The 25,784-nt window shown below is 41.1% G+C and overlaps 1 protein-coding gene across 1 annotated transcript in view; it reads right to left on the reverse strand.

The window, feature by feature from the left end:
* The window catches only part of TGFBR1 (transforming growth factor beta receptor 1), a 48,730-nt gene extending 28,433 nt beyond the window's left edge, over nucleotides 1-20,297 (reverse strand). The window contains exon 1 of the mRNA XM_054584621.1: nucleotides 20,139-20,297. Coding sequence (XP_054440596.1) covers nucleotides 20,139-20,226 — 88 coding nt within the window. The 5' untranslated portion in view covers nucleotides 20,227-20,297. The remainder of the gene's footprint in view (nucleotides 1-20,138) is intronic.
* Between the last annotated feature and the right edge of the window lie 5,487 nt (nucleotides 20,298-25,784).

Below are 25,784 nucleotides of genomic sequence, written 5' to 3' on the forward strand. Positions count from 1 at the left end.
TCTTGGAGTGGGTTCTTTACGTCCGTCATAACTGGGAGTCTCTGAGCTTCCTGGGCTTGCCTGTCTATTTCCCTCACCAAATTAAGGAAGTTTTCTTTCACTATTTTTTCAGTTAGATTTACAATTTCTTGCTCTTTCTCTTTTCCTTTTGGCACCCCTATGAGGCAAATGTTGGACCTCTTAAAGTTGTCCCAGAGGCTGCTTATACTATCCTCGTTTATTTGGATTCTTTTTTCTTCTTGTTCTGCATGGTGGTTTTTTGCTTCCTTATGTTCCACATCATTGATTTGATTCTCAGCTTCATCCACTCTACTGCTATTTCCCTGTAAATTGTTCTTCATTTCAATTAGTGTAGCCTTCATTTCTGACTGGATCTTTTTTATGCTGCTGAGGTCCTTGCTAAGTTCCTTGAGCAACCTTATAAACAATGTTTTTAACTCTGCATCTGATAAGAGTGCTTATCTCCATTTCCTTTAGCTCTTTCCCTGGAGTTTTGATCTGTTCTTTTATTTGGGTCATGTTTCTTTGTCTCCTTGTTTCGGCAGCCTCCCTGTGTTTGTTATTAAGTATTAGGTAGAGGTGCTTTGACTCTGTGTCTTGGTAGTGTGGCCTACTGTAGTAGGTGTCCAGTAGGGTCCAGTGACACAGCCTCCCCCATTACCCAAGCTGGATACTTGAAGTGCATCCTCTGTATGGGCTGAGCACATCCTCCTCTTGTAGTTGAGCCTTGGCCGCGATTGGCAGATCAATGGGAGGGATTTACCCAGGCCAGTCAGTTGCACGGACTGGCTATGACCACTGATCAGCAACCTCCATGGAGGATCAGCTGCGCAGGGACACGGTGGTGTTGCTCTGACTTGGTCTGTAGCTGTCCACTGGGTGCGCTGGCCCTGGGGTTTCCAGGTGATGCAGGCCAAGGTCAGCCTCCACCTGTGTTTTGCCCAGGGCACCCTCCTGCCTGAGCTATAAAGCAGTCTGAGGTGGCTGCTTCTTGTGCTGGGCTTGGAGATTCCCTGGTGAAGCCACACTGTGGCTCTAATCTGGCTGCCTCGGGCTCATTGAAGTCAGCTGATGCTTGTTTGATAGGATCTAGGAGCCAAGACCAGCCGTTCTTCTGGAAGGGCAGCTTGGGAGGGCCCCTTACGTTAGGTAGGGTAGAGCCTCTGCAGATCTCCAAGGCACAGTGTTAGCCAGTTTGATGGGGTCTTAGATGTAGGGGGAGAGCTCAACAAGGGGATGATGGCCTCTTCTCATCTTGATGCCCGACACTTCAGTTTCTCCCTGTTGCCGCCCTGGTGCTGGGGCTCAGAGGGAGTGAGTCTGAGTAGGCAAGCCCCTGTGTGGGTTCCCCAAGAGGAAGTGCTCCAGCAGCGTCCTCCACCAGCTCAAATCCCCACTGGTTTTGGCAGCCAGAAGTTGTGGCGACTTACCTCCCTGGCTGCGGTCCTGGGGTGTGGGTCTGGGACTCCTCATTCCCAAGATATCCTTCCTGAATTTTTATCCACGTGGGTGTGGGAGCAGCCCACTTCACGTCCAGCCCCTACTACCAGTCTGGATGGATGTGGTTTCTTCAATTCCGTAGCTATCAGACTTCATTCAACTCAATTTCTGACATTCCTGAGTGATGGCTGTTCTATATTTTAGTTGTAATCTTGATGTGACTGTGCGAAGAGGCGAGCCACATCTGCCTATGCTGCCATCTTGACCGGGAGCCTCTAAGGCTATTTTTTCTACTGTGAAACATAAACATCATGTGTGATGCTGAATAATTGTATTAATCTGAATTTTGTTGATTTTGTACTTGTCTTTGTATTAAATTTGGAGACTTGGTTTATAGTTGTAAATGAGCCAAAAACATAAAGCTTTTATATCTAGTTTCATGTCCACACAATTTAAGTAACATTATAATACGCCCTATACTATTCCCTTCAAAGGGGTGAATAATACCATGGCAAATTTGAGAAAGTCAGTGCTAAAGGGCTTTTCCTAAGTCTTTCAATAAGAGCAGATCACTAGAAACAACGTACAATCCAAACCTAACCAGAAAGGTGAGACATGATGTAATTGTTGTAACCTATGTATGTGCAAACTTTGCTCTTCAAGGAAGGTAGTATTTGTTTACTTATCACTTTAATTAATTTGCACTGGTACCTCTCCTGCAACTAAAATTTAACTTAAACATGGTCCCTATTAAAATGCCTTCACAAGATTTCATTATGATTTAGCACTGCAATGAAAAGCTACCGTGTTCACAGAATTATCAATCTCATGTTAGGAAATAAAATTACTAGCAGTAAAAATTTCCAAAGATCGCAGAATAAGTCACAGAATTCTCAACGTCTGAAGATGTTGGTGTGATGCTAAGGACTATCAGAAACAGACATCTAGCTGTCAAAGGAAGTGACAACAATAAAAGGAGAAAACAGGATCCTTGGGGTTATTATCTTCTTGTATTATAGTGTCAGAGTAATAAATAATAAGCCCCAAGTTGAGATTATGGCTCTTGGTCCTAACTATTAAGGAAATTCCCACCGCTGCCTCCTTTCGGTGTGTCTGGAGGTCACACATCAAAACCCTATTACTTCTACCTAATGCCAGGGCGACCAAGGGTTGACTCACAAACTCATACACCTGGCTGGAGAAATGGAGAGGTAGACAGCCTGTGGGCAGTATCTGCAACAGACATTTCTGTGAGCCCTGTTGCTTAAATAAAAATTAGTACCAAAAACCCTGTCTTCCCAGGCCTAGTGCAACAGTGTCTATCCAGCTCACCCCGCTCTACCCTTCCATCACCCGTCTTTCCCCCAGCAAGCCCTTGACTGAACCATCTCGTCGAAATTCACTTGTGATGCCCTTCTGTTCAACTCAATGTTCTTCCTAACTTTTTTTTTTAGATTATGTGACACACTGACACACCTTTCCTTATTAGTTTACATGACACTACCCTTCCTTAACTCCCACCACGCTCAGTTCTTGGCTATGTCTCAGATCTATTAATACATCTCTAAACTTCCTGGTCCTGCACTGGTGCTCCAAACTCCTATTTTAACTGCCTTCCAGGAAACACTCTGCTTGCTTGCCTTTTAGTGCAAAACCAGCATTTTCGAAATCAAACACAGCATTTTTTTTCTTTAATAGAGGTATCTATAATTTAAGGTTAAAAAATAAAAGCCCCTGCAAGGACTCCAAAGTTCCTTCTCGCTGAGACTGCAGAGCACTTAAAAACGAAGAAAGGAATGAAGATTTCTCTCATCAGAGACTAACCTCCAGTCTTTTCACCGCTCCGACTTTGCTGGTGATGACCCTTCTTAGCCTATTACAGCACAATTATACTTGACTGCACAGTGAGAATACTTCCAAATATTACATATGTGTGCCAACAGGCAGGTAAAGGGCCTACCACGCACAATGCCATAGCTACAGTCTGTTTAGCTACAGTTAAAAGCAGACCACACCACTGTTGGCAAACGCAAAGGCAAAAGTTAGAAGTTTTAACGAATCATTGCAGGTCCTAATGCCGACCCTTGTTCCCACCTAGTCTCTTCCTCCACTCCCGTCCTTCTGAGTAACCTGCCTTTCCGCTCTTCCCTCAACCCCCAGCACCATGGCCGATCTCAAGGAGGCCTGTCCTCTCTTCTCTCTCTGGAAAAAGTACGTATACCATATAAGTTAGGTTCCCTTCTTTTTTAAAAATGACCTTCGTAAACAAAGCTAAAACCCTGACCACCAGCTGCCTCCAGCCTACTGCCCTGGGTCTTGTTCCTCAAAAGATTCTGTGGTTCTTCTCAACTCCACCCCCTTGGGTGACCCCGCAGCAGCAAGGTCAAAAGGAGTTTGTCAAAATACTATGCACCATACAATGTAAAAGTAAATTCTCCAGTAGTCTAGATTACATTTCACTCCCAAATTTAGAGCTTCAAACAAAGAAATTTGATTTACCCAGACCTTTCTCCAGATAAATTTCATTTACTTCCGCTGCCTTTAGAACACTCAAGAAGAATCATTTATAATTCAACACACACCTTCATCCTGGAAGAATGGGGGACACTCCTAAATTCTCAATCACTTGTTTTTCCACAACACCTCCATTTCCTAGTCTCCTAAGCTCCATGGCAGGGGTGTCCAACCTTTTGGCATCTCTAGGGCACACAATAAATACACTGCAAAATGTAATCATAAAAAAAAAAATCTCATAATGTTTTAAGTAAATTTACGATTTTGTGTTGGGCTGCATTCATAGCCATCCTGGGCCACACACACCCCATAGGCTGTGGGTTGGACCCCCCTGCTCTGTGGAATTAGCTGATATAATGTTAACTGTTTTCACCACAAAGCACACTAAGAATAGGCTGCCTAAATGGCAAGATGAGATTTAATAGGGGCAATTAACACAAAGGCCTTCATTTAGGTTCAGTATCAAAAAAACTGCACCAGTAAAGGATAAAGATTTGCTTAGCAGATTTGGGGAATCTGTTTAACAACAGATTTTTTAAAAAGTCAACAGTATTTACTGTTAATTGTAGCCATGGTGATGGGGGAGACAGAGAGAGAGCTGGGCACAAAAATCCCACAAATGTCCAATATAATAACAACCAGTAAGTGTTACCTGACTATCAATCTTCCATGTAAATATGAGTCAGAGATTCAAAGAATTAATTCAACAAAGTTTGATCTGAAAGGTCCTTTAGCTTTGGGGATACTCCTGAGTCAACTATCTTAACCCTATACTAAGTCAAATCATGACTACAGGATGCGATAAATTTTGCTTCATAAAAAATCATTTCCCAACTACAGTTCCTCCCTACAATAGAACCGACTGCCTCAGAAGGTTATGACTTCTCTGTAGTGGCTTAATGACCAACAGAGTTCATGAGGTAGGTAGGGATCTCCTGCACTAAATGAAAGGTTGGTCTAAAACTCTACAATCCTTTAAATAGTAGGATTCTATTATTTTACAAGTTAAATTAAATATTAAACCATCCATGTTTTCATTTTTTGACGAATTCAACTTAACATCTTTGAGGCACAACAAGTACAGCAAAGCACCTCCTTTTCTAATTGTTTATTTATCAACTTCCCCCATTAAAACTGTGAACTTCAGGTCAGAGACTGGGTTACACTTTATGCATCCCGAGGCCCTAGCCCAGGCGTACAGGAGACCTAGTGATGTGTTTCTTAAACAAACATCCAAGAAATTATCTCTTTAGCACTGAGTGGTTGCTCTCACCAGGGTCCTCAATAAAATGGCCAAGAAAGCACTTTTTTTACCCTTTACTACCTTCATTTTTAAAGTCCTTCAAACTTTCCAAATTCATGCTTAGGTATCCCTCAAACCCATTTGATGTAAAAATCCCATTGTCCAGAATAACCTAGCTCTCTACATATAAATAGAGGGCAACCCAACCCTTTGCAAATTACAAATGAACATACCCTACTGACCCAGAAGGAATGTAGCCTATAGATACACTTGCACATGGCTAAAGTGGCTCACATACATGGTTATTAATTTCCCAATGGTTCATGCTAGATTGTTTCTAGTCTTTCCTATGCATGTAATCTACCAATAGAACTGATAAAACATTATGTACCCCTATGAAATGCAAGACCATGCAGCTACTAAAAAAATGATATTTTCTATATACTAATGGAGACTTAGCCCCCTGAGATGTATTAAATCAAAGTGCATAGTGCCAAACCGTGTATGTGATATATTAACATTTGGCTAAGAAAGGAAGAGAGGGAGAGAGGAAGACAAGGAAGGGAAGGAAGGAAGGAAAATGCATACACATATTGGCTTGTACATATTACAAAGTATCTCCTGAAAGTATATTTAAAAAAAAAAAAAAAGGTAACAGTGACTTCCAAGGAAGGGAGCTGGGTACCCAGATGACAGAGATGGGAAACTTTTCATTATACATTCATTTGCACTTTTTGAATTTTGAAAAATATAAGTGTGTTATATAAATGTTATATCTGTTATATCTTTTGTAACTCAAAGTTACAAAAAAATTTTAAGTGCCTCTTTATGCTCACTCCCTTTTCCCTGCACTGTATTCAAAACTCCAACTCAGGGTTTTTACCCTATGAAACATAGCCACTTTATGCCGATTTTAAAACTTTAATGTTCTTTCTGAAAAAAAAAAAAAAAAAAGAATAATTTACCAAGATATAGTGAGAGCCTTTAGAAAGACTGTATCCTTCAATCCATTAATTCTACTTATTAGACTTTTGTCCAAGGAAACAATAGGAGATGAGATGAAAGATAAATGTACACAGACATTCATTACAGTATTTTATGGCTGAAAAACAACCTATATGAACAACAGGGCAATGACCAAATTAAAACAATCATAAATGGAATACTAGAGCCACAAAAGTGATATTTTAGTAGGCTGTTTAAGAACAGGAAAATGGTCATACTATGAAGCCTGTATATAATGTGATTACAATTCCATTCCTAGCAAGTGATGTTTTTGTTCCACTTTGAGTTGAGGGAGGTATGTTAATATACAGAGCGTATGTTTGTACTCTGACTTGACCTAACCTCTAAAAATAAATGGAGAAACTTTTATTTCTAATGGTGAGTGCTAGAACAGTAATTGGATTTCTTATTTTTTCCCAATCTAAACACATTTTTACACAGTTTCTTATTAGATTTTCTGTTGACTAATAGATATCACAAGAGTATGATAACCTCATGGAATTCATAGACAAAAAGACTTAAGTTTGAATGCTATCTCTCTGCTTCTAAGTAATCCTGAGGAAAGTGCTTTACTTTTCAAAGCCTGTTTCCTAAGTTTATAACAGTAGCACTCTCAGAAGGTTTGAGGGTTAAATAATATAAACAGAATACTTAGCATAGTGCATGGAACATAACAAAACACTAAAACATTCATTTATGTACTCATTTAACAAGTATTTATTCACCACCTACTATGTGCCAGTCCCTATTCAGAAGCCGGACAGAGAATCAGGGTAAACCTCTGTACAGCCCTAGGAGGCAACACAGACATGGAATATAATGTAAACAGTGTGCAAATGAAGCAGTGGACGTCCATGGCAGCTCTTCTCTTTCTCCATTCATAGATACCCATTCAGAGTTTTTTGGCAACATGACTGTACAGGGTTAGCCCAAGAACTTCACTGTAGTAGCATAAGAGGTATCTACAGGAAAACAGATATTCAGTTCCAACTCAAATTAATAAAGTGTTGGCACACATCAAGTGTGTGCATTTATATGTAATACCCCTAACTAATAAAGAACCTTAACTCATTAATCATAAAATGTTCATGCTGGAAGGAACCTAATAATTACCAGATCCAAGCCCCTTATTTTACAGACGAGGAAACAGAAGTGCTCTAAGAGTTACATCAACATAATCTAGATTTATTCTAAAAGCACAGAACAAAAGGAAGAGATTATCACTAGATAATCTCTGGTGATCTCCTGCAAGAGAGACAAGATAAGGGACTCACCCCTTTCCCTTTGGGAAAACAGAAGTGGCTACAGAGATGCTGAGGTCTATGATGAACCTAAATGAAAGTGGCACATCATTCTGGCTAGAGGAATGAAATAGAAACTGTGGTAAGAAAAGGAAGTAGTAACCACACATGAGCTGCCTTTGAATTAAGGACAGAGGAGAGTTACACTTGGGCCAGCAAACAGCAAAAGAAATACCGGAGTCACAGTTGAAGAAATTAGCTGACAGGGCTGTACAGTTAGTACTTTTAGAAGCAGCAAGCAAGGCCTGAACGTCTTTTACCAGGAAAGAACAGTGTATGTACCCTATGTAGAGAGAATTATACACCTTTATGAGGACAGAGATGAGAAGGAAATTTCTACTCTCAAGGAGTTCACATTGCAATGCAGAAAACAAACATGCCAGAAGAAATGCAGAGAGCGCACAGAAAAGGGAGACTTTCCTCAAAGATTGACCCTAACCTGGGGCTGAGGGAAGGCCGCAGAAAAACGGAAGTTCTTCCCAGAAGATGATACACAAAGATATTGTACATAGATTCAGGAATAAGAGTTAGGCAGTTTAAGAAATATAAATGGACCATATGATCATCTTGATGTAAGAAAAAAAAGGAAAAAAGAAAAAGAAAACGGACAAAACTCAACACGTATTCATGATAAAATGAAAAAGTCATTATACCAAAAAGTCATCAGCTTTTCTTAAACCAGCAATAAATAAAAAACAAGAATATATCATTTACAAAAGCATTAAAAAAAATCAAAATTCCTAGGAATAAATCTAACAAGAAATGTTCTGGCTTTCACAAAGTTTCAAAGCGTTACTCAACACTGGTATTTCCTGCTCCACAGAAGCAATTGCATCTTCTACTCTTTTTTTTGCACTTTCTACTCTTAGTTGAGTCTCCTGGTATCCAGCTTTATGTCATTTCCAACCCTTTGCAGAACAACAAAAAAAGTACTACCAAAGTGAGAGGTCTTGTCCAGTGTTGAGTGAAGAGACAGGGAGTCATAAATAGGGTAACAATATAATTTACCATCCAAACTAAGATCCTTTGAGTGTCCTTAATAATTACACTGGAACAGGTGTAAAACAAAATTACGGAATTTAGCCAAAAGAAGGATGATATTGCCAGAAATGTCCAAGGCCTGGTGAACCACACACACAATTACACAAGCTTTAGTTTTCTTGCCTTCCCCAGCCTGAAACATTCATTCTCCTTTTCAAACTAAATGTCAAAGCAAGCAGTTCAATTCTGGTTGCAGTCACCTAGGGGAACACAGCTGAAGTAAACCAAGCAAGGATAGAAAAGCCCAGCCAAAACAGAGGGCTTTTCTAATATTTTATAATATGTATATTTGCATAATATTTTTATATTTTATACAATTTCTAACCATTGAATCCATGGCCTCCCTTGGGGCAATAGTATGCAAGCATCTGGCATTATCTGAACTCCTTTCAAAGGAACATTTACCCTTTGAGACTCAACTGTGTATATAAACACTGGGGCTTGAGATGCACTGCCACCAACCTAATGAAGTTTTCAGACTTCAAAATCTAGATACCCAAAGACAGCATGAGGAAAACGGGTTTCAAATTGCTTGTAGCACTGATGCTTGCACTCTGGTCACTGAAGAAGGCCTCTAGTTGGGGGAAGCAGGTGTTATTAAAAGATTAAGGTCTGCCAGGGCTTGATGTTACCTATCCTTCAGAAAACGGAAAAAACAGCATAGAATTATGAAGTATATGTATGTGCAGCATGGAATTAGACATCTAAACACCAGTTAATAACGACTAGGCCCTCGCTATGGTTTAGAATGGTTTGTAGGTGATTATACCTATTTGCTCAATGACTTTTTTCCCAGTTCCAGGATCTCTAAGCTATATTAGATGCAAACACTCAATCACTTAGAGCAGCTATTTCCTTAGGGCACACCATCTGCTTGCAATGCACAGCTAATCCTGAGTCTGGCGGTCCTTGCAGAGTACCCTCTGCTTTCCTGCTTGATTCTCAACGTATCAAAACTCCTCCCTTCTTCTCCTTTTCCCACCATAAGGAAAGGGAAGGCTAGATCTGACAAAAACGTAAATAAGAATGGAAAGGCCCTAGCTAAAAGAATAATTTATACGGCCATTTTCTTTAAAATAAAGGGGGGGGGGAATAAAAGGAAGAAACTATTGTGATCTTAGGGAGAAAGGCTATGTGAGAACAGAAAGACTCAGCTTAGAAATGCATTAAAAATAAGAAGGAAAAGAACAAAAGTAAAATTTACCATGGGAAAAGAGAAAGCAAAACACAGAAAGAAAAAAAAAAAAGGAGCATCTGTCCATAAGAACACAATCTACAGTGCTAATGGTGCTATCTGGCTTGTTTTTTGGTGGGTTAGAGAATTTCAAATCTGCAATACACAATTATCATTTGTAATTTTTTTTTTTTTTTTTTTTTTTTAAGGAGGAGAGAAAGAAAAGAAAAAGGCAAAGCAGACCTGTGGTTCTCAATCCCTGGAGAATGTCAAGGAAAGGCCCTAGGAATGTGCACTCCCAAAGGCTCCAGCTCCGGGGTCCTTTCACTTCCTTTGGCTGTAGCAAGAACTGCTGGGTGGTCTGTGTTTAAATCAGTAACAAACACATCTGGGGTAAACAGATTTTTTCAATTCCCCCCCCTCCAATATTTTATTACGAACATTTCAAACATTCTGAAAACTGACAAAACTATGAATACCTATATATCTACCTACCACCTAAATTCTATAATTGTTACTATTTTTGTTACATTAACATTATCATTATTTATCCACCCATGCATCTATCCATTAGGGGTCTGATTTGACAGTATTGTTCCATAAATTTGGACGATTAAAAAAAAAATCATTCTCCCTAAAAGAGGCCTGAGTCAGAAAAGGGATGCTAAATTAAGTTCTAAAGGGAGGAGGAGGCCAAGTTCGTGTTCAGTTAGGAGCTGAATTATTATCCTGATTATCCTGAAATTCCATATAACTTCTGAGCCCCAATTCCCTCACCTGTAAAATAAAATCAGGTTAAACAACAATCATGATCCCCTCAGTTACAGTTCTTTTTAGTCTAAAAATTCTAGAATCCTATGAAAAACTATTTTCCCTAACAACTATCATTTACTTCGTGTTTTCTATGTGCCAAAGTATGCCACAAGTTGTATGTACACAATCTCATTTAATCATCACAGGTCCCTTAAAATTTCTGAGACACCACATTCATGAAAACTATCAACTGTTTTTTAGTAGCATGTAGCTATTCTCTGGTTGCACTTCCTCATGTAGAATGTTCAGTACTCTTCACTAGCATCAATTTTACACTGCTTTGGTGAAACTAGATGGAATGAGCAATCAGAAATTATCTTTCCTCATTGAGAAACATGAGCAAACTCTGGCCCCTGGTTTGTAATTTTTTCCAAATGTGGAATGATATAAAATAGCTACAACTACTTTAACTTGTTTATTTTGGTAAAATAATTACATATAATTATTGTTGAAGGAATTCTACAATACACAATCTTGGTGTTTTTATTTAAATCTGTTGCAGACTGAATAACAAAATTAAAATGTCAGTTTTTCGACTAGAGAAAGTACTCAAATCAACAGCCATGTGCTAAACAAAGAGACTCAATTAGAGCACATTATGGTTCAATTTGAAAATGAATACTAGTAAAAAAAAAAAAAAAAACAAACCTCCACACATATATTGTGTGTGTGTCTGTACAGATGAAAAGCCACAGTTACTGCTTCCTAGCTCTCTATTTCTCTTCAAATTTAACTATCTCCTCCATGTTCAGTGCTCCCAAATATGTGTATTAGTCTTCACTTCTAGTAGAAAAAGCCATTGGTTTGTTTTTGTTTTTTCCAATTTGTGTTTCAATGCATATTTAAAGATCTTATATTGTAGAAATGTAACAGGATGCCTGCACAAGGTGTCCCAGAACTATAAATATACACTATTATGTAATCAGTGAGGTTCACACCTAGGAAATCTAGATGAAATGATTATCCTGGAGCAAGTGAACAAAAATAAGGAGGTTCAGCCTGTTGGCTGGGACAAAGAAACCTGGGAACAGGCCTCCCGTAACTCAGTATCTGCAGAATAAGAAAGGAAAATGAATCCACTTAAGTCAGGGAGAGTGATAAACCCGAATTCTTCACTTTCCTTTCCAGTGCTCTTTACCCAAAGACTTCTACAGTGGATTCTGCTCAAGAGTGGGGAGAAACCTAATCCTCCCAATGGAATCAGCCTGTCTCTAACCAAAGAATGTCCTTCATGGGTAACATATGTGGGTATCTTTTATATAAATATTGGGGTTACTGTGCAAGCTACATATGGTAGGGGCACTCTTTCTGAGTAAACAAAGTCATCATTCCCAACATCCATTACCCACACAGGAGGCAGCTTTTCAAAGAGGAGACTCAAGCAAAGACAGTCTCTGGACCTTGCTGTCTCGTGCCTGTTTGCTGGAAGGTGCTGTTCACCTTTGATTACAGCACCCAGGTGATGACTGCCAAATGGAGACAGGCCAAAAGATAAGGACGTGAGGAAAACGTCTATGTAAGCCAGCTTGAACCGTTTCATGTTTCTCTCTATTCATTATCCTCTAGCTTTTAGCAAAGCTTGATTTAAATGTTCCAGTCTTACATCAGCTGTTCCCTTGGCACCAGGTTAAGACTAGCGTGTTCATACTTGGATCAGAGCCTTGGAGCACAGAAGAAAAATGGAAGCAGCAGTTACCTCACTACATGTTAAAGAGGAAGCCTGAGAAAACAAGAATTCAGGGCTGCCAGGTCCAGGAACCCCTTACCACTCGGAGATTCTCCCTACATTGCAGTCTTCCTGTTTGGGGCTCCACGTTATCAAGGAAGATGGCAGCCTCCTCACGAATTCCCAGTAACAGGCAATGAGATCTGTGCAGACTATCAGGTTCCCTTATTACCCTCACAGTTAGAAAACTCTGAGTTAACTATTGTGTTCAACTACTCAAGCTTTCTTCTGCTAAAAGGTATAGATAATTGTTCTCTTTCTTTTCCCTTTTACTTATTTGTTCTTACCTTACTGATCATTAGTTTTGATCTTAATATTTTTATATCAAGCTTCCTAAATCCTGTTTTGAAAAATGGCCAGAGTACATAAGCCAGTTAATGAATAAACTTTCACCATACAAGAAATTACAAAATAGTGTTCATCTCAAAGCCATAAATGCTAGCTGTATGCCAGCTAAGAACAATGAGCAAGGAAGTTTGGATTACACCTAGCAGTGCAGAGATCTAGAGTAGAAACAGAACTTGAGAGTTAATCAATACCAACATCCCACCTAACCCAAGAAATTCCTTCTACAACTTCTCAGAAGACAATCCAGCCTCTCTGCCTGAATATTTCCAGCAACAGGGAACAGCACCTTATTATGCTCTATTTTATGACAGTTCCCACGGATACAAAGTCCTTCCTTAATATTGAGTAAAATCTGCCTCTCAGTTTACCAATTAATCATAATTCTTCAATATATACAATGAATTTCCCCTTCCAAAAGACATTCCTTCAGTTATTTAAGTATATAATAATTCCCACTTATTGATTATCTACTGGTATCAGGCTATGCGCTAGGTACTTTATAAACATCACAATACACCATCTCTACAACTGTCATTTAAGTTAGGTGTTATGCTCCTTTAAAAAGTGAGTCCTAGAGATACAGTGATTAGAATCTAATTCCAGACAAATATGTGGGGATTCCTGTATTTACTCCCATAAACAAAGATTTTATTAAATTACTGGCAACCAAGACACATGATTTGAATGCCTTCAAAGCTGGAAGAAAAACAGATCAATCCAAAGAGAAAACGGAAGATGGTCTAGAAATACATCTGTACCAGTGTTTGGTCCATGGAGAAAAAGAGCACGAAAAGCATTTAACAAGACAGCCATCAGAGAACTCCAGGAGAAAATAAAGGGGAGACCTATGAAATCACAATCATGACCTGAAGCCAGTGGTGTAAATGCAGGCCGGGAACCAGGGCAGGTTCCCAAGAGGTCAGTCATATTACTGCAGAGAAAGCAGCACAGCCTAAAGGTTAATTTCAGTACAACCAGAAGATCACAATAATTCTGACTATACACAGCTTTGGTGCTGGGGGTCGGGAGTTGGCGGCAACAGGGATAAAGCATTAACCTGAATTCTAGGAGGGAAGAATATCACAGTGAACTGAGCAAGGTTCCCTATCTAAGCTAGCAGTTCAGGGTCCAAATAAATACTACTCCACTTAAGGTGACAAGGTACCGAATCCAAAAGAAAGGGAATGAGGTGAAAGGTGAATGATGATAATAATTTCTTTGCCTAAGGTTCTCTCCTACTTCCAACATGTTCTAGCCTTATACCTGTTTGATTTGAAGCAAAGGTTCTCTCCTCCTTCCAACATGTTCCAGCCTTATACCTGTTTGATTTGAAGCAGTGTCTTCCTTTTATAAATGTATTTATAATTAAAAGTGGAAGTAAAAAATTTAACATCTTTAGATAATGTAAGAGAGCTGAAAAGAATCCTGGGTTAGAACCAATGTCCTTAAAATCTACAGCTATCTTCTAAGCATTGCTCACCTGGACCTGGAAATTAACTGGCACATTAAGTAAGCTTTTGTACTATGATATAGCTACAATGCAAAGTTGGTTATGAGAATTAAATAAAACAAGGCAGATAGAATGCCTGGCACATTCTTATAATACAGGGTCCAGCAGAAGTAAGGCTTGCTTGAGTGTAGTTGGTAGGGTACGCGAAATTCTCTCGCATGAATGGACATTTGAACACTTCACCTCAATATCATAAGGTGTGCTTGAGTGTGATATTATTATGTTATAGAATTACATGCTTATGATTTTATAATAAAAGATTTTGTAATAAAAAGGGGCATTATTGTGCTGGAATCTGTATATTCCTTTCAGATGATAAAATAGTGCAAGGACCACTGAACCTTCAAGAAATGTCAATGCAACCTGTGGGTATACCCAGTAAGTCATAATTTTTTTTTTTTGCAAGTCAATTTTTTTTAAAGTTAGAAATTATTCTTTATAATGTTCAGTGCTCTCAGAATGCCAAAATGAGAAAGCAGCTTTACAGAAGGCCAGATCTGATTTATAACACTGGACCCCAAAAGCCAATCAAACTTACTTTACTCTCTAGTGCTTGAGAAAGTGTTTATCCAAGGCAAAAACCTGCATGTCAGTCAGTCATAAGTTCATATCAAAAAGGGGTAACCATAAGAAACCTACCTACATCATCTGGCCCAAAACATATTGGATTTAATTCAGAGTAGCAGCAAATCTTAATGTTTATGGAGAATGCTTGGATTTGATATTGAGAAAACTCAGTTAAGAAAGGCATTAAATGCTATCCTAAGTATTTGAGTAAGGCTGGGTCAAAATAGAACATAAATTTTGAGAAGATTCCCAAAGTTTTCTGGAGCCAGTTGTGTGGGTCAAAGCATGAAAATCCCTGAAAAACATGCCAGCATCTGCCCTCAATTCCAGAAGCAGAAAGCAAAGATGTGACCCAATCACATGCTATCAAACCACAGTCCATCTGTTCTGAGAACTTGCATTATGTAAGCCACAACCAAGAAAGAACAGCAAAACACACATGGTCCATCAACACGTGCACGGGGGCTCTGTGCTTTGAAGAGACATGTTCTTTCTTACATCAAAAAGGCAATGGCATTTTCAAAACCCATTTCATTAGAGATGAACATATCTGATGCAACAGAATGGTTCAAGAATGGTGTCAAGTTCAGATAATTCTTTCAACCTAGAAGGTGGCCTAGAAAAACCTTCCATAAATGCCCCTCCACACAGGAACAAGATTTGTCTTCCTCTTGATTATTTTGATGATGTCAGTTCTCCATTTAATTTCAATAACAATAGATCATCATCTAAAATTCTAACCCTAACCGTGTACTGCAAGGGCTTTCAATTACATCCTATTTCAATTTATCTCAAAACTGTTTCACCATCTTCTGAAGTAAGATAAGCCTAGTTTTCTCAACCAATAAGCACTATACTAGGCCCTTTTATCAGCAATATAAAAAAAGACACTGACCTTCTCTTGAGGACTTTGTAACTTGTAATCATTCCCCCTCCTTTCCACCTACAGAAGTCACTTTTCTGAGTTTCTTTGAAATCAAGATCACTTAGGTAAGTCACTCTGTGGTAGGCAGTTAGACCCATGTGAGCTGAGCAAGGATGACAGGCCAGGCACAGAGAAGGTCACCAGGACTGAAAGCCCCGGGGGCCTACCAATGGGCAAAACTGGGAAAACAAGGACCTGGCCCCCAGGGTGACCTTTCCTCCCCTTGCCTATTGCTAGTCAAGCCAGTTAGACCCCCTTAGAGTGGGGAACAAACAATGGGGCTGGAGAATAACCCTTAAGCATTAAGCCCCCAGGACAATGAAGTTCTGACCCACGACAAATACATTTAGGCCTCAGTTTCGTTTCAGCTCCAGGCCCAGAAAAGCAGCAAAACCAGAAAGCAATGCCATGGCTGTACTGACTATCCTGGTGTTGACTAACCAGGGGAGACCAGGACCCTGAAAGGACACATCTGGAAAGCTGACAAAAATTCTATTGAGACCCTCTCTTACAACACCCCCACCCCCCAAAAATCTCCACCCTTACAAGCCCTTAGGACAGAGGACCCGGGAGCTCTCCCTCTTCTCCCCGCCGGATGCATTACCTTTACCCTTCTTGCGCCTGTGTCATTTGTTTCCTGGGCCAATTCCTTCTACAGCTCACTTCGTCTGCCTCAGTGAAGTTCTAAATAAACTTTTTCTTTTAGTTTGCATCTTGGCCCTGAATTCTTTCTTAGCCCAAACTCAAGTACTGAGGTTGCTGAACCAAGATCCGGTCTGAACACCTGGTACCATTTTTGCAGCCAGTAACTCCATCAACCCTATCCCTCTTCCCCTTCCAGTCCTTCCTATTTTTAAGTGCCATAGAGGGCACAAGATTTGGAATCAGAATATCAAAGTTCCTATCTTGGTTCTGCCTGACCCTGAAATATTCCACCATACCTCTCTCGGTCCTGTTTTCCATCTGTAAACTGAAGTGACTAAGGACTTTCACCTTAGAATGCCTAGTCCCTCTGGGCACCCCATTCTATTCTCCCTCACTTATCCCACTTAGACGACCTTTCTTTTTTTGTTTCCAATCACATATCACAGAGGTTTTAGAATTGCAAAGAAAGTAATAATGGTTAATACACCCAAATTACAGTGTAGAATAAGGAACTTAACTCTAAAGAGTAATTTGCCAGCCAGTCAATAAATGCTTTGGTTTCTGTGCTGTACAGTAGGCCAGGAGACAGTTGGGGGACACAGTTTGCAAAGAGAGCTTAACACTCATCAAATCCCCCTCTTTGCCCATTGGAATTCTAGTCACCCTCCAAAGTCCATTTAAGTCCTAAAGTGTCCAGGAAACTTCTCCCAATCACTTCCGTCTACATTAATCATTTCCCTCTTTGAATACTGATGCCTGGGGAGGGGGAGGTGTAGGGGGGGTGATGCCAAAAATATTTAACAACTGGGACCACAATGGTACCAACCAATCAGAAAGGATGTTGGACTAATCAAAACACACATGGCCAACGGGAACTGCTGATTGAACATCAGACCTACCTATTACTACCAATACCAAATAGCAACCTCAAACCCCAACACAATTTTCTCATCTGATCTTCATGACCTTATGAATTAGGAAAAATAGGTATCATCCCATTTCTGCATAAATAGAGATGAAGCTGGTCGTAACACTCAAATATAATAACCAACTGCTTCTTTCACACCATATGACTTGTTCTGAATATACATCATATTATCAACGAATATTATATAAACTATACTTACATATAAAAGTATATTACATGAATGCTCAGCTCAGTCAAATGGAATTCATTTAATCAATAAGCATTTACATAAGTGGAACAAAATATAAAATATAGAGCTAAGTTCTGAGAGCATAAAGAAAATAAAAAGCATAACCCAGGCCTCTGGGTAACTATAACATGCTCAGGAGTATAGTTAAATAACAGTGCAGGGAGGCAGAAATAGGCAACAAAAACTGAAGTGCTATAAAGTTGAGGGGAATAGAGTACAGGAAGTCACGACTGAGAACATCTCTCTTCACACTCTCAAAAGGAGAAAAATTAAGTATGTAGTGAAAAGACTGCAAAGTCAAAAGTGGGAAAACAGAAATTGCTGGAATTGGGGGTGTGCAATAGTGAGAAATGCTGGATACTCAGGGATGGCCCTAATCATAAGCCTCAAATGCTGCTCTAAGTGCTGAATACAAATGGAAAATCTTGTAAATCCTCTGAAGGGATGACTGAGGAAGATCAGCCTGGCAGTAGCCTATAGAAAAGCCTAGAAGAGAGAAACACTGTAGAGCAATTAGATTTGAGGGATAATACAGGCAAGACTAAAGTGATGGATGCATACAAAGAAGAGACAGGCATTCAAGAGGTTATTAGTATAAAGAAGAGCTGGGTTTTAGGCATGTTTTCAAAGAAAAAAGTTATAAAATGGAAGAAAGGGAACAAACGGCATTCTCACATGAGATACACCTGTAGACTTAGTGGTACTAAACTGTGTACTAGGGACAGGGAACCAACTTCCCTAGAGAAATCTGTTGAAGAGAACAGAAACTAGGCAGAGAAATAATAAGCTGATACCCAGACAATTAAGGAACTGCAAGCTCTTAAAAAGGAAGTCAAATGATAAACTTAGAAAAAGCACTGAGCTTTTTTAGAATGTATGTAAGGGTGGACTGAAACATCAACATAACCATCAAGGTTAGGCAAACCCATTGAGGTAGTCTACACCTACGTGCATCAGCACCCGAGTCGGCTTTGTATTACAGGCATGCCACTGGAGTCTATAAGCTCCTCCAAAGCCTGGAGTATGCAATGTTCTGTACATCAATTACTCCCATACTGTTACTTGAGTCCATGAAAACTTTGTGTGCTAGACTAGGTTGAAAAGAATGAACAGTTACTTTAAGTTAATAATGATGTGAAAATGTAATTTTTGCTTGAGGCATAACTATATCGGTTCTCCCACCTGTCCACACATTTATCTTGCCCTCCTCCTTAGACCTATGCCAAAGATCTATTGTTGCCCCTAATGCAGGCCCAGTGTGAGGGGGCTCCAGGAATGTACTAGGAGTCAGAAAGCCAATCTGATTTTCAAACTGTGAGGGCAAAATCTAAAAGTGAATAATAAAGATCAATTGCTCATGAGAGGACTAAAAAGCCAAATAGGTTAAGCCAGACAGGTGTCTATATTAAGGTGTAAAGGCTTTGGAAACACTACCCTGAGTGCAAATCCTAACTCCAGCTCTCAGTAACTGAGTGGAAGGAAGAAAAAAACAAAAACAAAAAAGTCCTCAGTTTTTCATGTATAAAATGGGGCAAATACTAATGGCCCTAAGGATAAAATTATGCGGATCAGATAATGTACTTTTCATGCATCTACATCATAGTAAACAGTAGCTCTTAGTACTAATTGGCACCCTCAGGCCTGAGTTTTTGTTTTTGAAAACATCTAGTATTCAATTCCAGAAACAGAAATGTACTTTCGCTATATTTTAGTTGCTAACACTAAGGCTCTATGGTTTAGTTTTTAATATTTTAGTTTGGTTGCTAACAAAGTTTTTCACTCCTCCGTGGTAGGCAGTGACCAAGTATCTCAGTTCTGATTTAATATTTTGGCAAAAAAAGCAAATATTCTCCCTTGAAAACCAGCTACACAGACGACTGATTCAAACTGTCACTCAAGAAAAAAAAAAAACCCTCACTAGCGATGTTCATTCTAGGAAATAAAAGCGTTTAATCAATTCACAGAGCCATTCCCATTCAAACATTCCAAACCCCGCAGAGTGAACAAAAGTTCAAGTTTCCACTACGAAAACAATCTGTAGCCTTCTGGTTACTGGATTCACTTCAACACTTCCCAGACGCACGAAAGAAACATTTGCTTATCTTCGTACCTCCTGCTCCTCACACAAAGCTGCTCAGCTCCTCTTCCAAAGCTACCGCTGGCTGGAGAAGCAGCCCCTCTCGGCGCGGTCGGCCCTGCTGACCCACGGGTCTTAACCACACGTCGCCCCCTCCACCACTCCGGGAAGCCCTGGAGGCTCAAAGCTCGCACCCTGCGCAGGGAGCCTCCTCCGCTCCGGGCCCCAGGAGCCTCGCGTACCAACCCACTGTGGGTGGGGTGCCCGGAACACCGCCACGCAGCGCTCTGGCGGAGGCCAGTCCCGGCCAGCCTCACAGCTCTCGCCCACTGGCTCCCCAAAGGGCAACCCCCGATCTCGGACCGCTCCGGCGACGCCACCTTCACCGGGGAGTCGAGAGCGGGATCAGCCGCCAGCTGCCAGGCACCCGCGCTGGGACACACGCCCCCGCCCCGCCTTCCCTCCCCGCGCGTGGATCGCGTGGCGACAACCCGATCTGAAAAGCCCAGCCCCGGCTCAGGCGCCGCCACCTGCGCCCCCGGCCCCGCGCCATGTTTGAGAAAGAGAAGGAGTGAGCCAGAGGCCGGGCCCGGCCCGCGCGCCCCGCACCCTCCCGCGCGCCCCGCAGCCGCCCGCCAGCCCTGCCACTCACCCGTCGCCCCCGGGACCAGCGTCGCCGCCGCCGCCGCCAGCACAAGGGGGAACAGCAGGGGACGAGGAGCAGCGGCAGCCGCTTCCATGGTCCCGCCGCCACAGCCTGTGGCCCGGCCCGGCCGCCGCCTCTCCTTAGCAAGCCTCGCCTCGCCCCACCTCCCCCGCCGCCGCGGCGGCCTCGCTCCGGCCCTTTGTAACTGCTCGGGGGCGCGCGTCCATTGGCTGCCGGGCTCCCGCCGGCCCCGCCTCCTGGCCGAGTGAGAGCCGCTGAGCGGGACACAGCCCGGAGCCCCGCCTGCGGGTCCGCTGGGAAGCCAATCCAGAGCCGCGGGGGCCCAGCCTCTGGCCACGCCCCCCAGACTCCCCGGAGTTCTTGCAGCCAGACCCCTGCCCCAGACCGAGCAACCCCGGGCTTGCTGGACGACGTAGGGCCAGGGTCCAAACTACCCCGGGCGCTGGTCCCAACAGTCCCAAAGGGCCAGGGCTGAACGATGGGTGTGTCTGGGTGTGAGTCGCTTTCGGAAAAAGGCTGTGGCAACTGGACGCTCTTTTCTTCTAGCCTCCTCTAGATACCCAAGATCTAGTACTGATCCCAACACAACCCCGACACATTCGCCCAGATCCGCAGTATCACGCAGGCTTCAACTTCCCCTCCCCAGATCCATGCCTCAACTTTCAACATCTCCCCCAAGATGCTTCCCCAGTGCCCTTCCTATACGAATCAGTCTCCTGTTTCCTCCCGCTGTCAGCGTCTACTCCCAACCTAAGCACCCTCCGCCAAATTTCAGGCCCATCAAGTCCCCAAATCTTGGCCTCAGATACCGAGCCTCAGGCTTCAGATCCTGAGATCAGACGTACCCCTGAATAGCCTCTGGCCTCCCTCTGTAACTCAGAGCAGACCCAGAACGGGACATCAAACCACATTCCTTCTCTCTCACCCTTTTGTGATTCGGGTGAGACTGTAAAGGTCCCCACTTCCACCTCCAAAATAGGAGGACTCCCCTTAGAACGCAGCACCCTGGGGCGGAGGGGAAGCAGTCATTACTTTGAGCTGCCTCTGACAAGCCTGCACAATAATTTTGAGGTGTCACTGGAAACCCAAATAAACTCGGCTACGTTTTCATTCTGAATTTCTAATTTACTGTGAGACTGTGAGACGCTCCACCCACCTTCCCTCTGGGATGCCAAAATGAGCTCCAGATTTGTAATTCCTCCTGTCAGACTAGTCCTCTCTTCCGATACAAACACTGCCTAGGAGGCTGTAACATCGAACAGAAAACATTTTTTCCACAGAACCTTTTAAGGTGAAAACTTTATTTTCTGTGTGATTCGAAGATGGAAGGAAATAAACTTTGGTAGCAGGAATCAGAACCAGCCTGCCGTTTGTAAATTACTTGTACCTGCTCCTAAGCGGCAGAGGGGCAGGGTTGGGGGTGTTGCCTCTGGGATCTGAGACCTGCCCTATTCCCTTCCTGGCTAGGACATTTACTTGAGCAAGTCAGTTCCCCTTTCTGAGCCTCCATTTCTTCATCTATAAAGTGGAAATAATATGTACTGCCCAAGGTTAGTGAAAGAATATAAGATATTGGGGTTCCTCCAGACTCCTGACCTGCTCCTCTCCTCTGGACTGTTAAGGGCCTGGTATACACTGAACGACCTAACAAGGAATGCAGCTACTGCTAAAACCAAGAACTGCCTGCTCTCTGGGGCTGCTGGAGACCATCAGCAGCAAGCTCTCCTGTTGCTCTGGGCAGCAAGCAGACCAAGCCTGAAGAGACCGCTTCTGGAAGCCTCCAGTCCCAATCTGCTGTCTCATTTCCAGTTTCTTCAATGGAGACTTGGCGAGCAAGTCAGAGCCTTGTGACAGCTGAAGTCTCTAGACTGCTTTTTCTCTGCTCGATTCTCAGTAGCACACATAAGAGATATTTGTTGTATGGATAGATGAATGAATGAATGAATGAATGATTCAGCTCAGGCAAGTGACTGTTTTTCTCTTATCATTAGGTTCTTCATCTCTAAAATGAAAATATAATAGTTCCTACCTCATTTATAAATTTTTTAAAAATTGAATCACATGTCTTGGGCCACTTACATGACATAATATGTCTGGAACAGTATCTGGAACATAGCAAATATTTAGTTAATGTCATTTCCTTTGCCCATCTCCTTCCAGCTCTGTAGGATTTTAATCAGCATTCATGTTCATGGTAATCTGTGCCTTTTTCTTACAGAGAGCGACAGTTGATCAGTGTTAGGATATCTTCTATGACACACTTTTAGTTCCTTAACTTTTTCCATGGAATTGAGTGTGTTCATTAGGAAACTGAGGAACAGAAAAAAGAAATGAGCTATTTTTAAATTTTATTTTCCTGATATTATGAGGAAATTTCCATGAGCCATAGATCCATAAATAAACTACATTAAAATGGAACAATAATTATAAGTTTAAAATCACAGTTCCCAAACTTTAAAATGTCTTCAAATTACCGGGGAAGATTTTAAAAATGCAGATTCCTGGAGTCAACCCTAGAGAGTCTGCTTCAGTTCTTCTGAAGCAGGTCCAGGAGTCTGCTTTTGTAATATACCCCAGGTGATTCTGCTGCAGGGGTCACTGGGCCACACTTCAGAAAGCACAGTCTAGAAAGTGCGACCTTAAAGTTCAATAACTAAAAATGCGCCCTTTTGAGAAAGGGTGGGCAATGGAAGAAGCTTCCGGCTTTGGTGGCCTGCAGACCCCCCTTGGAATTCTGCCGTTTACTAGACCTGGGATATGCACACACTACTTGACCTTTCTGAAATTTCTCATCCCCCAGTATAAAATGGGATAGACTCATATTTTGTCTTAAAAACTAAATGAGCTATTGCACGTGAATCTATCATAAATGTTAATTCCCTTTACGGTCTCTCCAGGCGCTCAAAAAGGCTTACAGGTGTTTACTCCAACGTCTTGATTTAAAGGGGAAAAAACTGAGGACCATTCCCCAGGTCATCAAGGGCAGAGCCAGGATTAGGAGGCTCTCAGGCCAGCAGCAGCCTTGTTCCTTACTACTTCTCAGTCTTTATGCCGACTACATTGTTTCCTTTTCCTTTTGGTTTATTTCATTAAGTAAAATGTTTTCTTCCAAATACAGAGCAGACACTGATTGCTGGTTGTCTAACCTATGTCTATTCCTATATTCACTTTATAACAGAATCCTCATTTCCTTTGGGAAAGCAGTTCACCAACTAAAAATCTCAGTTTCCCAGGCTTCAGGCACTTAGATATGGCCATGTGACAGAGTTTGGGTTAGTGAAACATAAGGAGAAATCTACCAGGTAGAGCTTGTGGGAAAGATACTGTTTTCCCCGCAAAGAAGACTAATCTCCTTCTCTGCTTCTTTCTGCCTGGAATATAATTGCAATGCTTGGAGACGCAGCAGCCATCTCGTGAACTTAAGGATAATGATGTCCGTAACTAGATACAGTATAGAGAAAAAGGGAGAAAGTCCTTGATTAATTCCTTAAGCAACTGTACCAGCTCTAAAATGCGTACCCCCAGAGTTCTTATTATGTGAGAAAATAAATGCCTTTTATTTAAACTTTAGACACTTCAATTCTAGTCATATGCTAACTATTGTTGCATATTTTATTTCTATCTTATTTTTTAACCCACAAGATATTGATTTATATCATTATTATCTATTGCTAACTCTTGGTGCTCCTGACTGAATGACCAATCACTTCAAAATTTAGTGGTTTGGAATAATAACCATATATTATTTCTCATGAGACCATGGGTAGGCTGGGCAGTTTTTCTGGTCTAGGGAAATTTAAATTGATCTCAGCTGAACTCACATATGAGTCTGCAGTCAGGTGGCAGGTCAACTGGGAGATGAGCAGATCTATAATGATCTAGAGCAGTTCCTCCATGTGATTTTTGATCCTCCAGTTGGCTAACGTAGGCTTGTTAACATGACAGTTTAGGAGGGGACCAAGATAATAAATGGAAGTTTTCAACTGGCACGACATCATTTCTGCCACATTCCATTGTTTTGGGCATGAATTGGGTCAAGGCCAAATTCAAAGAGTAGGGAAATAGACTCCGTCTCTTCACAAAATCACATTGAAAAGGGGCATAAGGACCAGAAGAGTTAGTAAGTGTGGCCATGGCCATTTTTGCAAACAATTTCACCACTTTTTCTATTTTTTTTAACCTTAGACTTTCCATTTCAAATCACTTTCATTCTGCCTGAAGTATACCCTTTGGAATTCCCTTGAGTGAACGTCAACTAGTGGCAAACAATCCTAGTTTCTATATTTAGTCCTTATTTTTGGACAGTGTTTTCACTGGATATAGAATTCTGAGTTGATGATTGTTTTCCCTCAAATACTCTAGATGTCTTTCCACTGTCTCTGGCTTCCATTGTTGTTTATGTGAAATCAGATATCAATCTATTTCTCCTTTGTAGGCAATTTGTCTTTTCTCTGTCTGCTTTTTAAAAAATAGACTTTATTTTTAAGAAATAAAATATAAATAAGTTAAATTATAAATAATAAATAAAAATTTATTTTTTATGTTCACAGCAAAACTGAGCAGAAATTACAGAGTTCCCACATAGCCCCTGCCCCCACCAATGCACGGTCTCCCCACCCCATCAATATCCCTGACCAGAGTAGCACATTTGTTACAATTGATGAACCTACATTAACACATCATTATCAATCAAAGTCCATAGTTTACGTTAAAATTCACTCTTGGTGTTGTACATTCTGTGGGTTTGGACAAGTGCATGACATGTACGTACCTTTATAATATCTATCAAATGGAGTAGTTTCACTGCCCTAAAAATTCTTTGTCGTCGGCCTACTCATCCCTCCCTCCCTAACTCTTGTAAACCCCTGGGTTGTTTCTTTTTTTAACGTCTCCATAGTTTCGCCTTTTTCAAAATGTCATATAGTCAGAATCAAACAGTATATAGTCTTCTAAGACTGGCTTCTTTCACATAGTAATATTTAAGTTTCCTCGATGTTTTTTCATGGCTTGATAGCTCATTTCTTTTTAGCACTCAGTAATATTCCATTGTATAGATTTACTCCAGCTTATCCATTCAAATTCACTTGCTGTAGGACTACTTGGTTACATCCAAATTTTCATTATGGATAAAACTGCTATACACATTCATATGCAGGTGTTTGTACGGGCATAAGCTTTCAACTCATTTGGGTAAATACCAAGGAGTACAATTGCTGGATTATCTGATAAGAGTATGTTTAGTTTTGTAAGAAACTATAAAACTATCCTCCAAAATGGTTGTATCATTTTGCATTCCCCGTAGCAATAAATGAGATCATCCATTACTCCATATCTGACTGCTTTTATTTATTAAATTTTTCATCTCTAGAAGGTTCATTTGGTTCTTTAAAAATTTTTCTTCCTCTCCTCTCATTAGGTCCACAATTTTCTTTACATCCCTAAGCACATGAAGTATATATGTAATAGCTGTTCCAATGTTATTTTTAGATAATTCCATCAGCTTTATGATTTCTGGGTCTGCTTCTGATCCCTGATATTTTGGGCTCCCATTTTCCTGCTATTTCTTATCTGGTAATTTTTTTATTGGATGCCAGACATTGTACATTTTAAGGTGTGGAATGCTTAATTTTG

Source organism: Pteronotus mesoamericanus, unplaced genomic scaffold (assembly GCF_021234165.1).
Source record: "Pteronotus mesoamericanus isolate MK-2021 breed Mesoamerican mustached bat unplaced genomic scaffold, CSHL_Meso_final contig_78, whole genome shotgun sequence".
NCBI classification, from domain to species: Eukaryota; Metazoa; Chordata; class Mammalia; order Chiroptera; family Mormoopidae; genus Pteronotus; species Pteronotus mesoamericanus.